General features: G+C 40.3%; 1 protein-coding gene across 1 annotated transcript; it reads right to left on the bottom strand.

The window, feature by feature from the left end:
- Positions 1–1,052: 1,052 nt before the first annotated feature.
- On the bottom strand, positions 1,053–16,008 carry LOC120739455 (major histocompatibility complex class I-related gene protein-like). Its single transcript, XM_040041217.1, has 6 exons — positions 15,741–16,008; positions 5,256–5,522; positions 4,825–5,103; positions 3,997–4,702; positions 3,856–3,879; positions 1,053–3,330 (listed from the first exon to the last, which is right to left on the bottom strand). Exons 1-4 carry the CDS (start codon positions 15,784–15,786, stop codon positions 4,254–4,256), a joined length of 1,041 nt encoding a protein of 346 aa, XP_039897151.1. The 5' UTR covers positions 15,787–16,008; the 3' UTR covers positions 1,053–3,330; positions 3,856–3,879; positions 3,997–4,253.
- Between the last annotated feature and the right edge of the window lie 2,613 nt (positions 16,009–18,621).

The raw sequence follows: 18,621 nt of genomic DNA, 5'->3' as shown, positions 1-18,621 counted from the left end.
TACACAAGTAATGGCTCAAAGAGGATTCCTTTTTTTACTGTGCTGCAATTGATTACCGGATTATTTGTGCAATTAAATAGTGTCAACTAATTTTTAATCAATCTCCACACAGAATAAGCTGTGAATATGCGGGAAAGCAGAAGTGCGTTAAAGTTCCACAAAGGGATGAATGAAGGACATGCATATTGTATTGAAGAAATAAGTGATGAGAATGCTGTTATTTGCATTTACCAACCTATGTCAGACCTTTTGATAAACAAAATTCTAATGAAAGTGAGAACATGTACACTGTTACATCTTTCAGAAAATGTTTTGAAATTGTGGTGCACAGTTCAGAATAAATGTTTTTCAAAAACCATTGCATCTTTTTAGTAAATGTTTATTTCCAAAAGAAATTTCTAGAAGTTCAGAACAGTAAAATTCCCGCTTTTTAGAATTAATTAGAAGATAACTCTTACGTAGTTAAACTAAAATACTCTTTGAGAGTTAATATATAAACTCTTAACACCTAGTTAGCATTAGTAAGTGTTAAATTATCAACTCCAGATAGATTTGGTGTTTAACACGAAATCAGAGTTAACGTACCAACTCTCCAAAAGAGTTAAATTAACACTCTCTGGTGTGAACCCGTATAGACACTTTAATAGTGTTGAAATCAAATCTGACAGTGTTAATTTGGACATGCTGGATTTGCTGTGTAGATGCCACACAATTGGAACGTTGGGCGTTCAAATCCAACGAACAGCGGCTATCCTGGATTTGTAGCTGCCACTGCATCACTAAGTGAATGGGTTAAATGCAGAGGACTAAGCATTTTCCTACAGGATTAATAATGTATACATAAACAATGAGATTCAAGATAAGGCAAATTTGATAATATTTGACACATCTATAAAGCAGAAATATCAGTAAAATACACAGGAAGTAATACATCTGAAATATTAGTTTAAAAAAAACTTAATATAAATGGTGACTATAGCACACTTTTGTGGCATTTGACAACACCATTAGAAAAAGGGTCAACACCGTCAGAAAAAAATCCTGATGGTGTTGACATCTGATGGTGTTGACAAAATACCCTTCTTTCTCTCATAACACATGTTTTTCTGACAGAAGCCATCTTGTTTTTCATCATTTGCTTATGGCCTCTACAATCTACCTAAATGAAACTCTTTTTACAAAAAAATAAATAAATAAAATCTTGGATTACATCGACTTTGGTGTTGACGGACTATAGTTGTGACACAGAGTTTTATCAGAAAGGTATGCCATAAATGAAATAAAAAATAAAAAAATATCACAGCAGTGACCTCATGGCATGTGTATCAAACAGGAAGTGGTAAAGGGGTCCTCAGAGTGTAAGCTACCCACAATAATTCCTGAGTTTTTTGTACTTTTAAAAAAATCTGATGGTGTTGACAAAAACTCTGGACACAATTTTAATCACTTAAAAAATATGTAAAAATAAATTTTCAATGTCATATTTTGATATTATATAAGGTATTGACTTAAATACTTAGTGATGAGAGCCATGATGTTTAATTTTACATTACTTTTAATTTTTTTTCTGTATTTTAATATTATTACACCTGCTTCTGGACAATGGATTTTTAAGGTACTGGTAATGTATTGTACCATTTAAAATAAATATATATGTATACAAAATGCAAAATCATAATGTTGTTGTATAAACATTGCCTTGGTTTGTCTTTTAGGCAGTTGGGTTAACACTTGTATGCATATTTTTAACCACAAAATTGGGTTTTATCTGCCGGACATGTTTTGTCCCTTATGTCAAGAATCACTGGAAAATGTACTTTTGTACAAGTAAGTGTTTTGTGATTGATCCATCTTAGTGGGAATTTAAATATTATAAGGGATTATCAGTAGTTTATTTTTTGGTGTATTTTGCTTCATACTTGTCTCAGTTTTACCCCGCTATTACATTTGACTTCAAAGTAATGTTTTTTTTATATATTGTGGGCCAGAGTCGCATTGACTCCTGCTGCTGTGTGTATCCACTGATTTTTCTGCTGCATTTTGTCTTTTAGAAAATAAAGCCAGTTTTCAATCAGTCCCCGTTTATCATCACAACACATTCTACCATTTGATACCTGCTATATTTTTTCTCCATCATCTTTCATTATCAGTTAAGTTTACATTCCATCCAGCTATGAATCTTCTTCCACTTTACTGGGACTTGCTTGCAGGGGGAGAAGCCTAAGCAAAGAAACACAGACCTCCCTCTCCGCAACCACTACTTCCAGCTAATCTGGAAGTGAGGGACTACTGAGATTAAGGAACTAAGAAGGTCCCAAAGTATTCCTTCCACTGTCACTGTATAGTCAAGTGAAGTCTACAGCGCCCTACTCATACTGCACACTGTGTGAGCAGAGCAGTGTTGTTCCTCCTAAGATGCCTGGCATTTTCCCAGATTCACTTTAAAGCAGACCAAAGTTTTTTCCATGGCCTCTAACACTGGGGTATTTACTTCTGTTATCACCTGAACCTCATTCTGCCTGGCCTACTAGTCCCACAGGCTAACCAAGCCTGATGGACCCCTTTATCAGCTTGATGACTCCCTGCACATCTTGTGTACACCATGTGGTTTGGGGATTACTGGAGTTAATTGTAACATGGCCTATTTAAACTCAATGTTCCCAGGCTGGCTGGCGTCCTTTCTTTAATAACACATTACCTGGTCTATGTCAGTATAGATATCCAGTCAGATTTTTTCACCTATTAAAATCTGATGTATTTTTAAATTGTTCCTTAATTTTTATAGCAGTGTCTAAAACTATTTGATTCACTGATTTAAAAAAAGTTACCTCTGAATATAGCCAATGATGGCATTTATCACCACATAACACTTGATCAGTTAACATAGCATAATTCCTAGACGGAATTATCCATCCTCACTACTAATTACAATAAGACAATCTGTTTCTTTAACTTCTGGCAGTTTTGTACGCATGATACCACAAAATTTCAATATATATATTAATATATAATAAAATATTTTGTGTAAGACATTTACCAACTTCATATACTTAAGTGCAGACTTTACAGTAACTCTTAAACGCAGTGGACAAATATTCAAGAATTTTCCAAGGTCTTTTTTTGCAGGAATAGTGGAGTTTCTTCGGAGACTGCCATTCAGGAGTAATTAGAGAAACAGAATTTTTGTTTCAGGTGCTATTAAACACAATATATGAAATGGTTTATATCAGAATCCGACCTATTGCTCTTCTAAGGTAATTTACAGTATGCAGAGTGTTTATCAGGCTTCTGGATTCAATTTCTCAGAGAGTTCAGAGATGTTGTCAGGAGCTGTAAGAAAAAAGAAACTGTTTACTTATGCTACACAATTTTCTTTAATAAATAGCTGGTATAATGTTGTTTTTATTGCCATTTAACTCTTAACTGTTAGTCAAGTCTGTCATTACTCTTAGTATTTCTTTACTCATTGGCAAAATAAAGATCGTTTAAATGGAATTTTACTGTTTATGCACAGCAGGTATGTAGGGCATCTGTGCTCACCGCCAACTCTGTCAGTTTACAGCAAAGATCATCTGAGGTGCGTCAAACAGCAGTGATATGCTGGAATTATTGGCAGGAGATTTCTGATGTACTCTGAAGTCTGAATGTTTGGCTTACATGTATTACTTATGCATACACTGTCCTAATTATTTGAAATCATGGGTATCCGTCATTGTAACACAATATTTAGATCACTCAATAAGCTTCAGATTATCTGACTGTTGTGTACATCACATTTTGCTTATTCGTGAAGAAGCACCTTTCACTCTTAATCTGCTATTCATTATATTAAAAACATGAATAGGTTTTACTCACGACAGGGAGGGCATTCAGCAGAAACTAGAAGAAAGAAAATATTTTCCTTATTTACTACATTTCTCAGACATAATGAATTTTCTAAGCATCAAATTTAAGTAGAGAAGATGAGAAGAGATTAGGCGATTTTTTCCCTCTTACCTTTCTTCTTTTTGCAAATGAAAGCAGCAGCCACTATGAGGGTGGCAGCAAGAGGAGCCACAGCAGAGATGATGGAAATAGTCATATCAAAGGGCTTCTCTGTTCAAAACGAAACAACGAAAAAAAACAAAAACAAGAAAAGGTTTACTAGGACTAACTACTGATATAAAAAAAAACAGGTCAGATACTTTCAGATACCACTCCTTGTGATATTTGTTCTGCAGCAGGGTATATGCATTGGAAGAAAATCAAGGGGTTCAGGTTGTTAATTGTATACAAGAAACAGAAAGGCGGTAGGTCGAAAAGAGTGGTGAAACTAAACGTATTTGCAATTTAATGCAATTTGAGCATATGTACGTGCATGTGTATTTCTCACATCTATCACACATTATTCTAGTCTTACTCCAGTTGGTTCTAATCATGGCTTTGTCCAGTTTGGTGATGATGACTTTGTTAACACCAGATAGCAGAAACACACAGTCATAATTCCTGAACTCCTCAGGTGTCACTGTTGAAAGGTCCAAGTCAACACTCATCTGGTAAGTCCCATCATGGTTTGGCAGGATTTCTCCAGGATTCACACCTTCATGAATCTCTTCTCCATTCCTTCTCCAGAACATCATGGCCCTGTGAGGGAAGAAACCTGTGGCGTGGCAGCTGACTGAAGAGGAGGGAGTCTTCTGGAGGAGAGACACTGAGGGAAGCTCTAAAGAAAAAAATTGATCAAATAACTGATAGCTTGAAGCATATGCGTAATAACTATTTTAATGTAGGCTAAGAGAAATTTTAATAAAATCCACAAAACTATCTTACGGTATGTTAATTTACCTCTTCTCAGCAGAAAGCTCCTCCCATAGCTCATATGCATCTTAAGGCAGTCAACACAAACTTGTTTTAAGAATTTCTTCCAAAAATCATTGTTGAATTTGTCTTTGTCCCATAAATGTTTTGTAATGACAGCCTGTGGTTTTGTAGCAATCCATGTTTGTGTCTCGAGGTTAAATGTTAGAAAGTCTTCTCCATCATATCCATACTGATGAAAACCATTGACTTCTTCAGTCTCCTCATCCCATTCACAACGACTGAATCTTTGCAAAATATGGACAGCTGAGAAAAGTAAAAAGTGTGGTAAATGACAAACTGATTGCCACAGTGACATACTGACTCACAGACTGCAACAACTACTGTCAGTAACATTTTTGTGAGTAACACAGTTTAAGCATTAAAACTGATTCCAATAAATATTTACAGAAACACACCTCCAGTTTGATTTAGGCGCTTCTTCATAAACAGAAATTCTTCTTTAAAGAATTGCTGATGCACTGTACACTCCCCAGTGTACCACTTCCAGTAGTTTGGATCCTCATCTCTTAATGTTTCCATCCAGTCCTGTTTGGGTATAGCTGTTTTGAGTTTGCTGTCACAGTAACCGACCTCTACATCATTATTCAGCATAACAGCCACAACCTCCGGGAAGTTTGGGACTCCAGAAGATGCAGTGAAGAAAAGAGTCATTGAGTGCTTTACTGTAAGTTAAACAGAATATCAAGATCAACTGATGTAACTGTCCTTATGTCAATGCAGGCCTTGTATGGTACCATTTTAGGTCATACATTTTAATTGTAAATACAGTGGAACCCCGACTTACGAAATTAATTCGTTCCTGAGGGTCTTTTGTAAGTCAAAAATTTTCGTAAGTCGAAGCACCCATCGCGCCTTTTGAGTGAACGATAGGCTATAGGCTAATTGCTAACTGCAACAACAATACGTCGTTGAAGTGGAACAGCGAAGCCAAAGTACGAAAGCCAAGGGGGTTGTCACATGATTCGGAAGGCATTCTGGGCTCAGCCAATCAGAGCCAGCGGATTTCGTTACGCAGGCATTTTGCTGTAACACGGGCAGAAATATTGTCGTTAAGTGCCTTCGTAACTTGAATTTTTCGTTAAATGGGATATTCGTAAGTTGGGGTTCCACTGTACAATTTTCTTGTGTGTTTTTAAATAGGTGTTTTATAATATTCATCACCAAAGTGTGAAGACAACCCCTCTATGAGCAAAAAGTTGAAGGAACTGTTCACCATGCCCTGGAGCCCAGCCTGGGGAAGGTGCCTGAGGGAAAGGATCTGGTGGCTGGGCCTTAGTCTATGGCCCAGCCAGGCCCTATATGAAAAAGGGCCCAGGTAATGAACTAGCAACTGGGACATGGAATGTCACCTCTGTGGTGGGAAAGGAGCCTGAGTTAGTGCGTAAAGTGGAGAGGTACCGGCTCAATATAATTGGGCTCACCTTAACCCTTTAAGACCTACCATAGAACCAAGTGCGCCAGAGCCTATCTTTGAATTTTTACATGCTATAGTGCCATTTTTGGGAGCATTTCAAGTTGCTATACATCAATACAACCGTTACAGCCTAGATTTTAGTAATATGTATGCATTCAGTCCATTGAAACTACTTAAATTGCAAAAAAGTGCAATAAACTACAAAAAAATTGAAAATCGTTTTTGTTTTTTACATATATTTCTAGTTAGAGAAATTTAAGAGGTTTATTGCTCAAAACTGTAAATACAAAAAAGTTGCACAAAATAGTTTTCAACCACGGGAAATTTATTTTGAGTGTCTTCATTGTTTCATTTTTGAGATACACCAATTTTTATATACTGCAGGAAAAACGAAACTAAATATTATAATGCAAATTTGAAAAAAAAAAAAAACCCAGCATGTGCATCAAAATAAACTATTTCCAGCAGTGCAATTTGAGTTCTACGCATCCCAGAAAGTATACAGAAAAGCATAAAGCCGAATATGACTTTTAAAAACACCAGTACAGGCTTATAAGGCCCTGAAGGTAAAAAACTACATTTTCCACGAAAGTGACATCACTTCCGGTTTCGGCCAGGTAATGGCGGACATACAATAGTTCGCGCTGACGTCTATTCCAACCTGGGAAGTGTTGCAAACAGCTGATCGGATTGGCAAAGCGTGTTTCTGGAATATATTGTCTTTTGTTGCTGCAAGCGCTTTTTATGCAATTTTTGCAAAGTTTTATGTGGAAGGAAACCATGACCTAGGACAAGCTAATGGCATAACATGTAAGTACAATTCCTCTGGTTTCATATGCAAAAAGAAATATTGCGCTACCTTACGTGGTTCCAGTTCTACAGAGATTTAAAAATAGTTACGCAAATTCATATTTGGGAGAGAGGCTGGACTCTGTCTCAGTCTGGAATTGCCTGTGGTGATAGGCGGTGGGCTGGGTATCCCCTTGGGGTTGGGGTTTTCCCCAGTGGACTAGAGAGTTTGTTTCCTGTATCTTTGGGTTAGGGAATGGGTCCTGACTGTCGTCTGCACTTATGTGCCAAATGAGTAGAATACCTGGCCTTCTCGGAATCCCTGGGCAGGGTGCTTGAGGGTGCTCCATCTGGAGACTCTATCGTTCTACTGGAAGACTTCAATGCTCATGTGCGCAATGACAGTGGGAGGGAGGGACATGATTGGGAGGGTCATTGAGATCTGAACCCGAGTGGAATTCTGTTACTGGACTACTGTGCAAACCATAGTTTGTCCATAATGAACAACATGTTAGAACTGATCACCATCTGGTGGTAAGTTGGATCAAGGGGTGGGCAAAGATGCTGCACAGACCTGGTGAATCTAAACATATAGTGAAGGTGTGCTGGGAACGCCTGGCGGGGCCTTGGTGCCTGTGGTTGGTGCCTGTCGTGGTAGTTACACTCAAACCAGTTGGTGGACACCAGTGATGAAGGGAACCACCAGGCTGAAGGAGTCCTATCAGGCTTGGTTAGGCTGAGCCAGCAAATAGATACCAACAGGCTCAGCTGCTCAGGAAATCACTAAAGCAAAAACTCGAGTGTGGGAGGAGTTCAGAGAGGTCATGTGAAAGATTTCAGACCGCCTTGAGGAGATTCTGGCAAACTGTCAGGCGACTCAGGAGTGGAAAGCGCTGATCTACCTGCACTGTGCACAGTGCAAGTGGAGCTCTGCTGACTTCGACTTAGGACATTGTTGGGCAGTGGGAGGAATACTTGGAGGACCTCCTTAATCACACTGACATGTCTTCAGTAGAGAAAGCAGAGTCTGGGGACGAGGGGGACAACTCATCTATCTCCCGGGGTGAGTTCACTGAGACAGTTAAAGAACTCCCTGGTGGCAGAGCCCTGGGGTGGATGAGCTTTGCCCTGATTTTCTGAAGTCTAATGGATGTTGTAGGGTTGTCTTGGTTGACAAGCCTCTGAAATGTTGGGTGGAGATCAGGGTCTGCACCTCTGAATTGACAGACCAGAGTGGTGGTTCTCAATTTTAAGAAAGGGGACCGGAGGGTGTGCTCCAATTATACAGGGATTACACTCCTCAGCCTCCCCAGGAAAGTCTATGCTGGGATGCTGGAAAGTAGAGTTTGTTTGTTCCTCTACAGGAGGAACAATGCAGTTTTCATCCCTCCTGTCCTTTGTCACTGATTCTGCTCATAATTTTTATGGACGGAATTTCTAGGTGCAGTCAAGTGGTGGAAGGCTTGCACATGGGTGGTCTCAGAATCTCATCTCTGCTTGTTGTAGATGATGTGGTTCTGTTAGCTTCATTGGGTGATGGCGTCCAGCTTGCACTGGAGCAGTTTGCAGCCTAGTGTGAAGCAGGAGGAATAAGAATCAGCACCTCTAAATCTGCATGGTCCTCAGCCAGAAAAGGGTGGAGTGCCCGTTCAGTGTTGGGGATCAGTTTCTGCCCCAAGTGGAGGATTTTAAGTATCTTGGGGTCTTGTTTACCAGTGTGGAGAGAAGGGAGCAGCTGATTGACTGATAGATTGGTACTGTGGCACCAGTAATGTGGACAGTGTACCAGTCTGTTGTGGTGATGAAAGAACTGAAAAGTGAAGCTCTCAATTTATGGTTTGATCTTGTTCCCTGCCCTCACCTAGGGTCATGACTGAAAGGAACAGATCACGGATACAAGCGGCAGAAATGTGCTTTCTCCAAAGGGTGGCTGGCCTCTCCCTTAGAGATAGGGTGAGAGGTTCAGCCATCTGGGATGGGCTCAGAGTAGATGGGCTCAGAGTAGATCCACTGCTCCTCCACTTTAAAAGGAACCAGTTGAGGTGATTTGGAATCTGACTAGGACTCCTCTTGGGCGTCTCCTGGGTGAGGTGTTCTGGGCATGTCCCATAGGAAGGAGGCCCTGGGTCAGACTCAGGACATGCTAGAGAGATTATATCTCTTGGCTGGCCTGGAAATGCCTTGGTCTTCCTCCTGAAAGGATGGAGGAGGTGGCTGGGGAGAGAGAGGTCTGGGCTTCTCTGCTTAAGCTGCTGAACCGGCCCCGGATAAGTGGTAGAAGATGGATGGATGGATGGATGATGCCATGAAAACAACGAAAACTTGAGTTTTATAATATGCACATTTATGCATACTTAGATAATGATTCATTTGTGAATGTTCCATATTTTATTTATTTATGTATTAATTGATTTTTTAATCAACTTCTCTTAAGTCTTAAGATAATGCTTAAAAAAAGAAAAACACATGAATGTAACCACATTTATTACATAACTTTTTTTACTAATAAATATTAAAACTCTTTCATATAAATAATGATTAATGCAAGAAGTATGAGAAAATTAAAAAACTGAATTACTGCACAAGAAATGTTACTCTCTTATAAGACATAAAACACATACACTGACCAACCACTTCATCAGGAAGACAAATATTTAATCAACCCATCAGAAGTCAGCAAATTAGTGCAATTAGGCATGTAGACATGGTCAAGACAACTTCCAGAAGTTCTTACCGAGTATTCTTACCAAGAAAGAGGAAGAAAGTTGATCTAAGAGAGAAGTCTCTAAGACATATTGGTCTGAGTATTTCAGAACTGCTGATCTACTAGGAATTTTCCACAAATCTGTCTCTAGAGTTTACAAAGAATGGTCCAAAGAAAAAAAAAATCAAGTGACTGGCATTTCTCTGGGTGAAAATAAGTTGCTGATGTCAGAGGTCAAAGGAAAACAGCCATAATGCTTTGAACTGATAAAAACAACAGAAACCCAAAGAAAAACTTGTTAAAACCAATACATGAACAAACATTACATCAAAACTTGAAGCAGATGTGACACACCTGCTGCCACTCATTTCAGCTAAGAACAGGAAACTGAGCCAATAGATTACATGGATTCACAAAAATTGGCAGCGGAAGATTGACCTTGTCACCAGGCTGGACAAGAACTGCTCCATCGAGCAGTTCTGAAGGGGAAACTCCAGTTGTTGAATGAGGGGTTGCTCTGTAGTCCATTAGGTAAGTTCTCAGGAACGATTTCCAGGGTTGTCCTTGAATCAATGCAGTCTGTAGGCAGTCATTAACGCATCTATTGAATCTCTCAACTTCCCCATTAGCTCTTGGGTAATACACTGAGGATCTCAGATGTTGGATTCTTCTGCTTTTGAGAAAGTCAACAAACTCAGCAGAGAGAAATTGAGAGCCATTGTCACTTATCAATGTCTTTGGATTCACTTCACGAGAGAAAGCTACAGAAAGGAACTGAATGATAGTAGCTGCATCAGCTCGGGAAGCAAAAGCTACTTCAGGCCACTTACTACAGTAGTCTACAATGTGATGGCAAATCTACAGACAGAAGGGGCAATTTCAAAAGGGCCTATGATGTCCGCAGACACCTTTTCCCAAGCAGCAGCTGGTAGAGGAATGGGTTGAAGTGGAGCATCATGGGTGACAGTGGACTTGTCATTCTGTCTGCATGTTGCACAGTTCTTTATCATTGTCTCTATCTGACAATCCATTTTGGGCTACCAGTACAATTCCCTCAGGCGTTTTTTGGTACGTACAATGCCTTGGTGAGTTTCATGACCTATATCAGTGAGTTTTTTCTGCAGTGACTCAGGCACTAGCAATCGATGTGTACCTCTGACGATGCACTCGTTCATGACCACAAGTCTGGAAGTCATCCTCAGACACAGCACTCAGATCAGTGAGGATGGATGCAACTGACTCCACATCCTCTGCACATGCCATGTCTGTCTCGGGAATTGGGAGCCTAGATAGACAGTCAGCAACATGGTTCAATGACCCAGTTCTATATTCCACTTCATAGTCAAACTCCAACATGCGAGCTGACCATCTGGCTATGCGTAGACCAGCTCTGTTATTGCCCTTAGTAGTCAGCAGTGTTGTAAGCGCTTCGTGATCTGTTCGTAGGAGGAATTTTCTGCCCCAGAGCCATGTGCGCCATTTTTTAGCAGCCCAGATGCAAGCCAGGACTTCCTTCTCAATGACTGAGTATTTCTTCTCTGCATCAGACAGGCTGCAAGATGCAAATGCGACAGTCAGTTCTACATCATTACTGTCAAGTTGAGTCAAAACAGCACCGACGTCGTAGTCTGAGGCATCTGTTGAGACTATGGTTGGCTTACTGGGGTTGAACATCACCAGAGCAGGGCTGTGCACAATTAACTACTGAGTAGTTAATAGTCACGTAATTTGGCACAAACTTGCTGTACCATGCACTCAAACCAAGAAATGTTTGCAGGATTGCAGGATCAGTAGAGGTCGGAGCATGCAGGATAGCAGTGACATGAGAATCATCTGGCAGCAGACCTTTTGGACCGATCTTTTGACCCAGAAAGATCAGAGTAGTTTGACAGAGTTGACATTTGTCAACATTGAGTTTCAGTCCTGCATTGTTGATTCTGTGTAACACAGCATGCAGGTTGGCCTCATGTTCAGCTTCTGAAGTTCCATATATGATGACATCATCAAGATAGCATTGCACCCCTTTTTGGCCACGTAGAATTTGTGTCATCATCTTTTGGAAAACTGCAGGCCCCGAACCTAACCCGTAGGGAACTCTGCACTACTGGTACTTCATGTGTAATGGAAGCAGTGAGCCCTCTACTGTCTTCATGTAGTTTTAGCTGATGGTAGGTGGATTTAAGATCTAGGGTGGAGAACATGACAGCCCCACACAGCTCAGACAGTATGTCCTCAATCAGTGGCAAGGGATTACTGTCAACGACCACTGCTTTGTTAGGTTCTCTCAAATCAACGCACATGCGTATGCCACCAGTCTTTCTTCTAGTGATTACAATCGAGGAGACCCATTCAGATGCATCGATTTTCTCTATGATGCCATGTTCCTCAAGGTTCTTGAATTCTGGGGAAACAGCATCACGGACTGACAGGGGTAAGCGTCGAAGTTTCTGCTGTATTGGCTTCACTTCAGGTCGTACCTTCACTTTATGTACAAAGTCCTTTGCACATCCAAATGCAACTGGAGACTCACATTCCTGTTTGCAGTGAGTGGGCAGAGCAGAGGTTTGCTGAAGTGTAGCACAGACCTTGGGACTCTCAAGTACTAATTGTCCCCCTTTTATGTGTAGCTGGAGGGCAGTCACCAAGTCCATTCCCAGTATGGGTGTCCCTGTTCTCACAATGTAGAGATCTGTGGAGACACTCTTCCCATTGTAAGTAATATCAGCTGTAAGACATCCTAATACATTCAGTTTCTCTTTTGAATATGTAACAAGCTGAACAGCAGGATTACTTAACTTAACTGAACCAAAATGTGTGCTGTAAACATGTCCAGGCAGTATAGAAACACCAGGCCCTGTGTCTACTAGTAGCTTAGCAGTACATACCTGTGCAGTATTTGGTACAGTGACAGTAACAGTCACTTCATTAACAGGCTAATGGGAAGATTTACACACTCTCGACAAATGTCCGATTTTCCCACATATATTACATTTGCAGTCTTTTGCAGGGCAGGATTTATCATTGGCTTTGTGGTCAGCTGAACCACAATGGTAGCACATTGGAGCTGCATCCGCTTTTTTTTTTAGCTGCTTTGTGTTTTGGCTTGCACATCTTCTTTTGTACTTGAACAGTGGCAACAGGCTTTGTTTCACTAACAACCAGTGTTGAGTAAGTTACTTTAAATTAGTAACTTAGTTACATTACTAGTTACTTCTATCAAAAGTAACTCGGTTACTTCAAGTTACTCATTACTTTCAAAGTAACTAGTTACCAGGGAAAGTAACTTTGGTTTTACTCAAAATTCTCTTGTTAATGTGTTGCTTCCGTAACTGGATACCCAGCAAGATTGCCAGTCTTCTAGCTTGCTTACTTTCCACAAGTGCACCGTGCCACCTACCAATAGAAAGGAAAAAATAATATGCATATTTCCACGAGAGAAATCCCACGCCTGGACCGTCGTTGACTGCCCCCATGATTCTAGCCTACGTCACAGCATCATGTGCGCTTTTTACGTCCAACACGAAAACTGCAGTCGTGGTGATTTCGATTGTACTCAGAACTCGGAAATTCTGCCTTCCGAATAGGAAGATGTAGGCAACACCAGACTGCAGATGAGCTGCATACAGGGCTGGACTGGGACAAAAAAATCGCTCTGGCCGTTTTGACTAGGAAAATCATAAAGCCTTTGAATGAAAACAAACGCTGTTGTGATAGTGATGTACACTGTTTTGATGGTATATATGCATCAATCTATCAGTCGTTTGTTGTAAGATTCAGATAATTATTTTTTAAAAGTGAGACATTTTAAATGAGAATAAGAAAGAAAAGTATTTCTTTGTGCCCCCCTCTCCCTGTTAATGCCCTACCTGGCCCCCCTGGCAAAACTTTGCTAGACCCGCCCCTGCACACTTACCAGCTGTCAGCTACTTAGAAAAGGATCCTGGTGTTATTTGTCTCTCAGAAACAGTTCATAACTTCCCTTCAACTCATTCATGTCACCTAAAAGGTAAACCTGTTTCTCCATCACCTGTTCAGCTCTGATGATTCAGTAAGGACATCTCCTGGTTTCATCTTCATGTTTCCCTCTCACCAGATAACCAAACCGATATCATGACCAGCAGCTTTACAGCTGTGGCTCCAGCAAACATCAGCTGATACTAGAAATTAATATTAAATAAATTCTAACAACAGATGACCAAGCTTAAACGTGCTGCTGTTGTTTAACGCGACCTCCGCTGGTTTCTTCTTTCTGGCACAAAGTAGGAGATAAACAAACAAGAGAGAAAAGCTGATCAGCTGATCATTGATCAGTTTCATGATTGAAGTAGCAACAGGAGAGGGAGGGGGAGAGAATGAGAGGAGAAGAGGCAGCTGCAGTGTAAAGACACAGAATAACTCCAGCTTTGTGTCTTTTTCATTGTAGCTGAAGTCCGGGACAAACTGTTCCTTTTCACCTCAATACAAAACGCATAATATTTTCTCTGAATACGAGACGATTCCGGTTTTTAGCGGACGGTTGACAACTCTAATAATTAACCTTATGAACAAAATAAAGTTCAACATCATAGCACCCACCCAGCTGTATAGAAGCTCCGTCATGCTAGCTAGTACGCAGTACAAAAAAATCAGCACAACGAAAATAAACTACTGTCAGGGTCCTGGGTCTGAGCGACCCAGGATCCCTGGGCAGTCATGGACTGGTGATATCATATGTATTTTTGGTGTTGCTGTTGCTCTTTTCCATGCTTGTAGATGTGAGTGTGTGTGTGTGTGTGTGTGTATGGGTGCAGGTGTGTATGTACACTGGTTTACAGGCGCCTTCAGGCCTGGTGGGTGTGGCCTGGGTTTCTCCTCCTCCTGCCTCCCCTTTCCCTCATCCACCTGCTGGCCTCCACCACTTGCTAATGTTACTGAATCTGTGGAAGCTCCGCGATAGCCACCAAACGAAGTAACGAATATCGACCCTATCTAAATCCCAGTAACGACTAACGTGTTCCTGATTTTGGCATAATAACTAGTTACCGTGCTCGTTACCACAATAATAACATAGTTACTGTAACGCCTAGCAATTTCCAAAGTTCTAACAACCATCAAATCCTCCTCCATTAGCAGTCTTTCACGTATACGAACATTATTTGTCTTCTCCCGCAACATTTCATTCTCATTAGCTCCAAACTTAGATCATATCACGAGCTCACGCATTGCTTCAACGTAGTGATCTGTAGACTCACTGACAGCTTGGGCTCATTGCCTGAAGCGGTATCTCTGGGGAACAACATTGACTTTAGGATGAAAGTATGTTTAGAAAGCCTTTATGGATCCCTCGCAATCATCCGTAGCGAGTGGTAAGGCACTGTAGATTCGTTGTCCCTCCGTTCCCAAACAGTGAATGAGCAGGTCCTTCTTCCTCTCCATAGCAAAGTCATTAGCCCGGATCGCAAGCAAGTAGTTATTGAACAACTTTTTTCATGCAGCAAATGGAATTTTCGGTTTGCCCGGACAATCCAGGAAAACACCCGGGGGTTTCAAAGAGAGCAGAGCTATAACTTCATCACCACTCGTCACCGCTTGTGTGGTGTTGGCTCAAGCAGGCATTACACACACACACGCAGGTAGGAACAGAGGATCACTGGAGATAACTCCTTTTTTATTATTTTTTCTTCTTCCCAAATACCACAACAACAACATACTCATTCCCGCCCTCTATAGCGTTTCTGGTAAATGCATCTACAGAACAAATGCAACAGTATGTGGACACAAAAGACAATGAGTTCACTAAACTCAAATGGCCTCCAAAATCACCAGATCTCAATCCAATAATGGATCTTTTCTTGAATATTGTTGAATCAGTCCAACCTATCATTGTCAAAGTGTACTTAATAAAGTGTCCACACTCAGGGTATCATAAACCATAGGAAACTGCAGGACATTGCTTTTAATGCAAAAAAAGGTAAAATATTTAAAAGGTCTTACCTGAAGATGAAATGTGACAGAAAAGCAGCAACAGCAAAAACTTCATGCTGAATACACAAAGAGGAAAAGCATATAATTTATAGACGAGAACTTTTTGCTGAGGTTGATTTTTCCTGGTTTTGTGTTGCAGTGTTTATTTTCCTCCTTAATCTGTTCACTACTTGTGACTTGTGATCCTCACTACAAAAGTGTTAAAGCTCCAATGTGTGGAAATTGACTTTTCTGTGCTGTCCGTGTCATTTGTGAGAAAGCAGGTTAAGAATTTGGCATGAAGTACACCTTTCTGCTTCTATTTGCTTTGTTGTTGCTTTTACTGCCTCTCAGTCACACCCATGAAGCATCTCTCTGTCAAATTCCCCTATAATTAAAAACCTGTTCATCATGTTTCTACTTTTAGATTACTTTTACTTTTGATTCATAGGTTAAGGGTATTATTTGTTTTAAATGTGGTATTTCTTATATCATCTGCTGAGGACTACTCAGAAACATGTTCAAGATAATCTAGTTAACACTGGTTTCAGTTAACTCCACAGGAAACAAACAAAGAGAAAAGCTGAGGAAATAGAAATTATGACTTAATTTCCCTTTGTTCAATACTAGGCTTTGCTTATTCAGAAATCATTGTAAGACAGTCCTGATTAAGTCACTGACTGATTAAACTGCATGGTACAACTGACAAAGATTAATGTCTCTGATCCAAGGACTTGTAACACTACAATTTGACCAGAGGTGGCAAAAGTACACATATGTGCTTAATTAGAAGTCCAGATAATGGTGTTGAAAAATACTCTAGGAAAAGTTGAAGTACAGATTAAATTTCTTTATTCAAGTGAAAGTGAAAATGTACAGACTCTTGTCAAAAAGTAAAAGTATCTCATTGAAGAATATTTCTACCACATATTTTTATGCAAAGCTAGCTGGATTTTGTGCTATATCAGTGTAATAATAAAATAATATTAGTAGATGGAAATACCAACTTTATGTCATTCAAAATAGTCAACAGGGTCGCAAGAAGCGTGTGGAAAAACCAAGGCGCAAAATAACTGCCCACACACACACACTCACATCTACAAGCATGAAAAAGTTAATCATGTAAGTAGAACATCAACAGAGACCAAGAAGGAAAACAAAATCTGTTTTCTGTTGCCTACATTGTAGAGGGTGTGTTTGCCTCTAAACAGGAAAATAAGTAGAGAAGGGGTTAAAGTGGGATTCAGTGGGGGGTAGAGGTGCCTAAAAACAGTTGGGGAAAAGACTAATAACTCACAATAATTTCTATAAAGACCTTATGTAGATTTTCTTATTGTACAGGCTGTGATCAATTGACCTGCTGCACATTTTTGGATTTACACATCTATATTCAACAAGATGTTGGCACACGTTTCATGAGTCGTCCTGGCTGATTTCCATCCTCTACACTAATCATCAAGAAAGTGACCTCACAGCCCATTGTTCATTCAGATGTACTGTTTATAAGGTTGGGCAGTCAGCTGATACTGAAGAAGTCACTTGGATCAGTGACGAAAAGTTTTTGCTACTGAAAACACTATAATAAGGCATTAACATTGCAGGCATACAGGGAGTGCAGAATTATTAGGCAAGTTGTATTTTTGAGGAATAATTTTATTATTGAACAACAACCATGTTCTCAATGAACCCAAAAAACTCATTAATATCAAAGCTGAATGTTTGTGGAAGTAGTTTTTAGTTTGTTTTTAGTTTTAGCTATTTTAGGGGGGTATCTGTGTGTGCAGGTGACTATTACTGTGCATAATTATTAGGCAACTTAACAAAAAACAAATATATACCCATTTCAATTATTTATTTTTACCAGTGAAACCAATATAATATCTCCACATTCACAAATATACATTTCTGACATTCAAAAACAAAACAAAAACAAATCAGCGACCAATATAGCCACCTGTCTTTGCAAGGACACTCAAAAGCCTGCCATCCATGGATTCTGTCAGTGTTTTGATCTGTTCACCATCAACATTGCGTGCAGCAGCAACCACAGCCTCCCAGACACTGTTCAGAGAGGTGTACTGTTTTCCCTCCTTGTAAATCTCACATTTGATGATGGACCACAGGTTCTCAATGGGGTTCAGCTCAGGTGAACAAGGAGGCCATGTCATTAGTTTTTCTTCTTTTATACCCTTTCTTGCCAGCCACGCTGTGGAGTACTTGGACGCGTGTGATGGAGCATTGTCCTGCATGAAAATCATGTTTTTCTTGAAGGATGCAGACTTCTTCCTGTACCACTGCTTGAAGAAGGTGTCTTCCAGAAACTGGCAGTAGGACTGGGAGTTGAGCTTGACTCCATCCTCAACCCGAAAAGGCCCCACAAGCTCATCTTTGATGATACCAGCCCAAACCAGTACTCCACCTCCACCTTGCTGGCGTCTGAGTCAGACTGGAGCTCTCTGCCCTTTACCAATCCAGCCACGGGACCCATCCATCTGGCCCATCAAGACTCACTCTCATTTCATCAGTCCATAAAACCTCAGAAAAATCAGTCTTGAGATATTTCTTGGCCCAGTCTTGACGTTTCAGCTTGTGTGTCTTGTTCAGTGGTGGTCGTCTTTCAGCCTTTCTTACCTTGGCCATGTCTCTGAGTATTGCACACCTTGTGCTTTTGGGCACTCCTAGTGATGTTGCAGCTCTGAAATATGGCCAAACTGGTGGCAAGTGGCATCTTGGCAGCTGCACGCTTGACTTTTCTCAGTTCATGGGCTTTAGGAAGATTTTTATGATATGCCCATCAATCAATGCCTTAAAACTGAAGGCTCTGCCTCCCATTCTACTTTTAAATACTCTAGGAACAACAAGTAAGCCTGCAGTGCGAGAGCGAAGTGCTCTAATAGGGTGATATGGTACT

This window comes from Simochromis diagramma, unplaced genomic scaffold (assembly GCF_900408965.1).
Source record: "Simochromis diagramma unplaced genomic scaffold, fSimDia1.1 OVJJ01000536.1, whole genome shotgun sequence".
Lineage (NCBI taxonomy): Eukaryota > Metazoa > Chordata > Actinopteri > Cichliformes > Cichlidae > Simochromis > Simochromis diagramma.
This window is presented reverse-complemented; position numbering and strand designations above follow the sequence as displayed.

Excerpts from the sequence above, each read along its gene's own strand:
- LOC120739455 (XM_040041217.1), bottom strand. The coding sequence starts at position 15,786 with ATGAAGTTTTTGCTGTTGCTGCTTTTCTGTCACATTTCATCTTCAG. Across the intron at positions 5,104-5,255 it reads GCGCCTAAATCAAACTGGAG|CTGTCCATATTTTGCAAAGA; the intron begins GTGTGTTTCTGT and ends TACTTTTCTCAG. Across the intron at positions 4,703-4,824 it reads GAGCTTTCTGCTGAGAAGAG|AGCTTCCCTCAGTGTCTCTC; the intron begins GTAAATTAACAT and ends TTTTTTCTTTAG.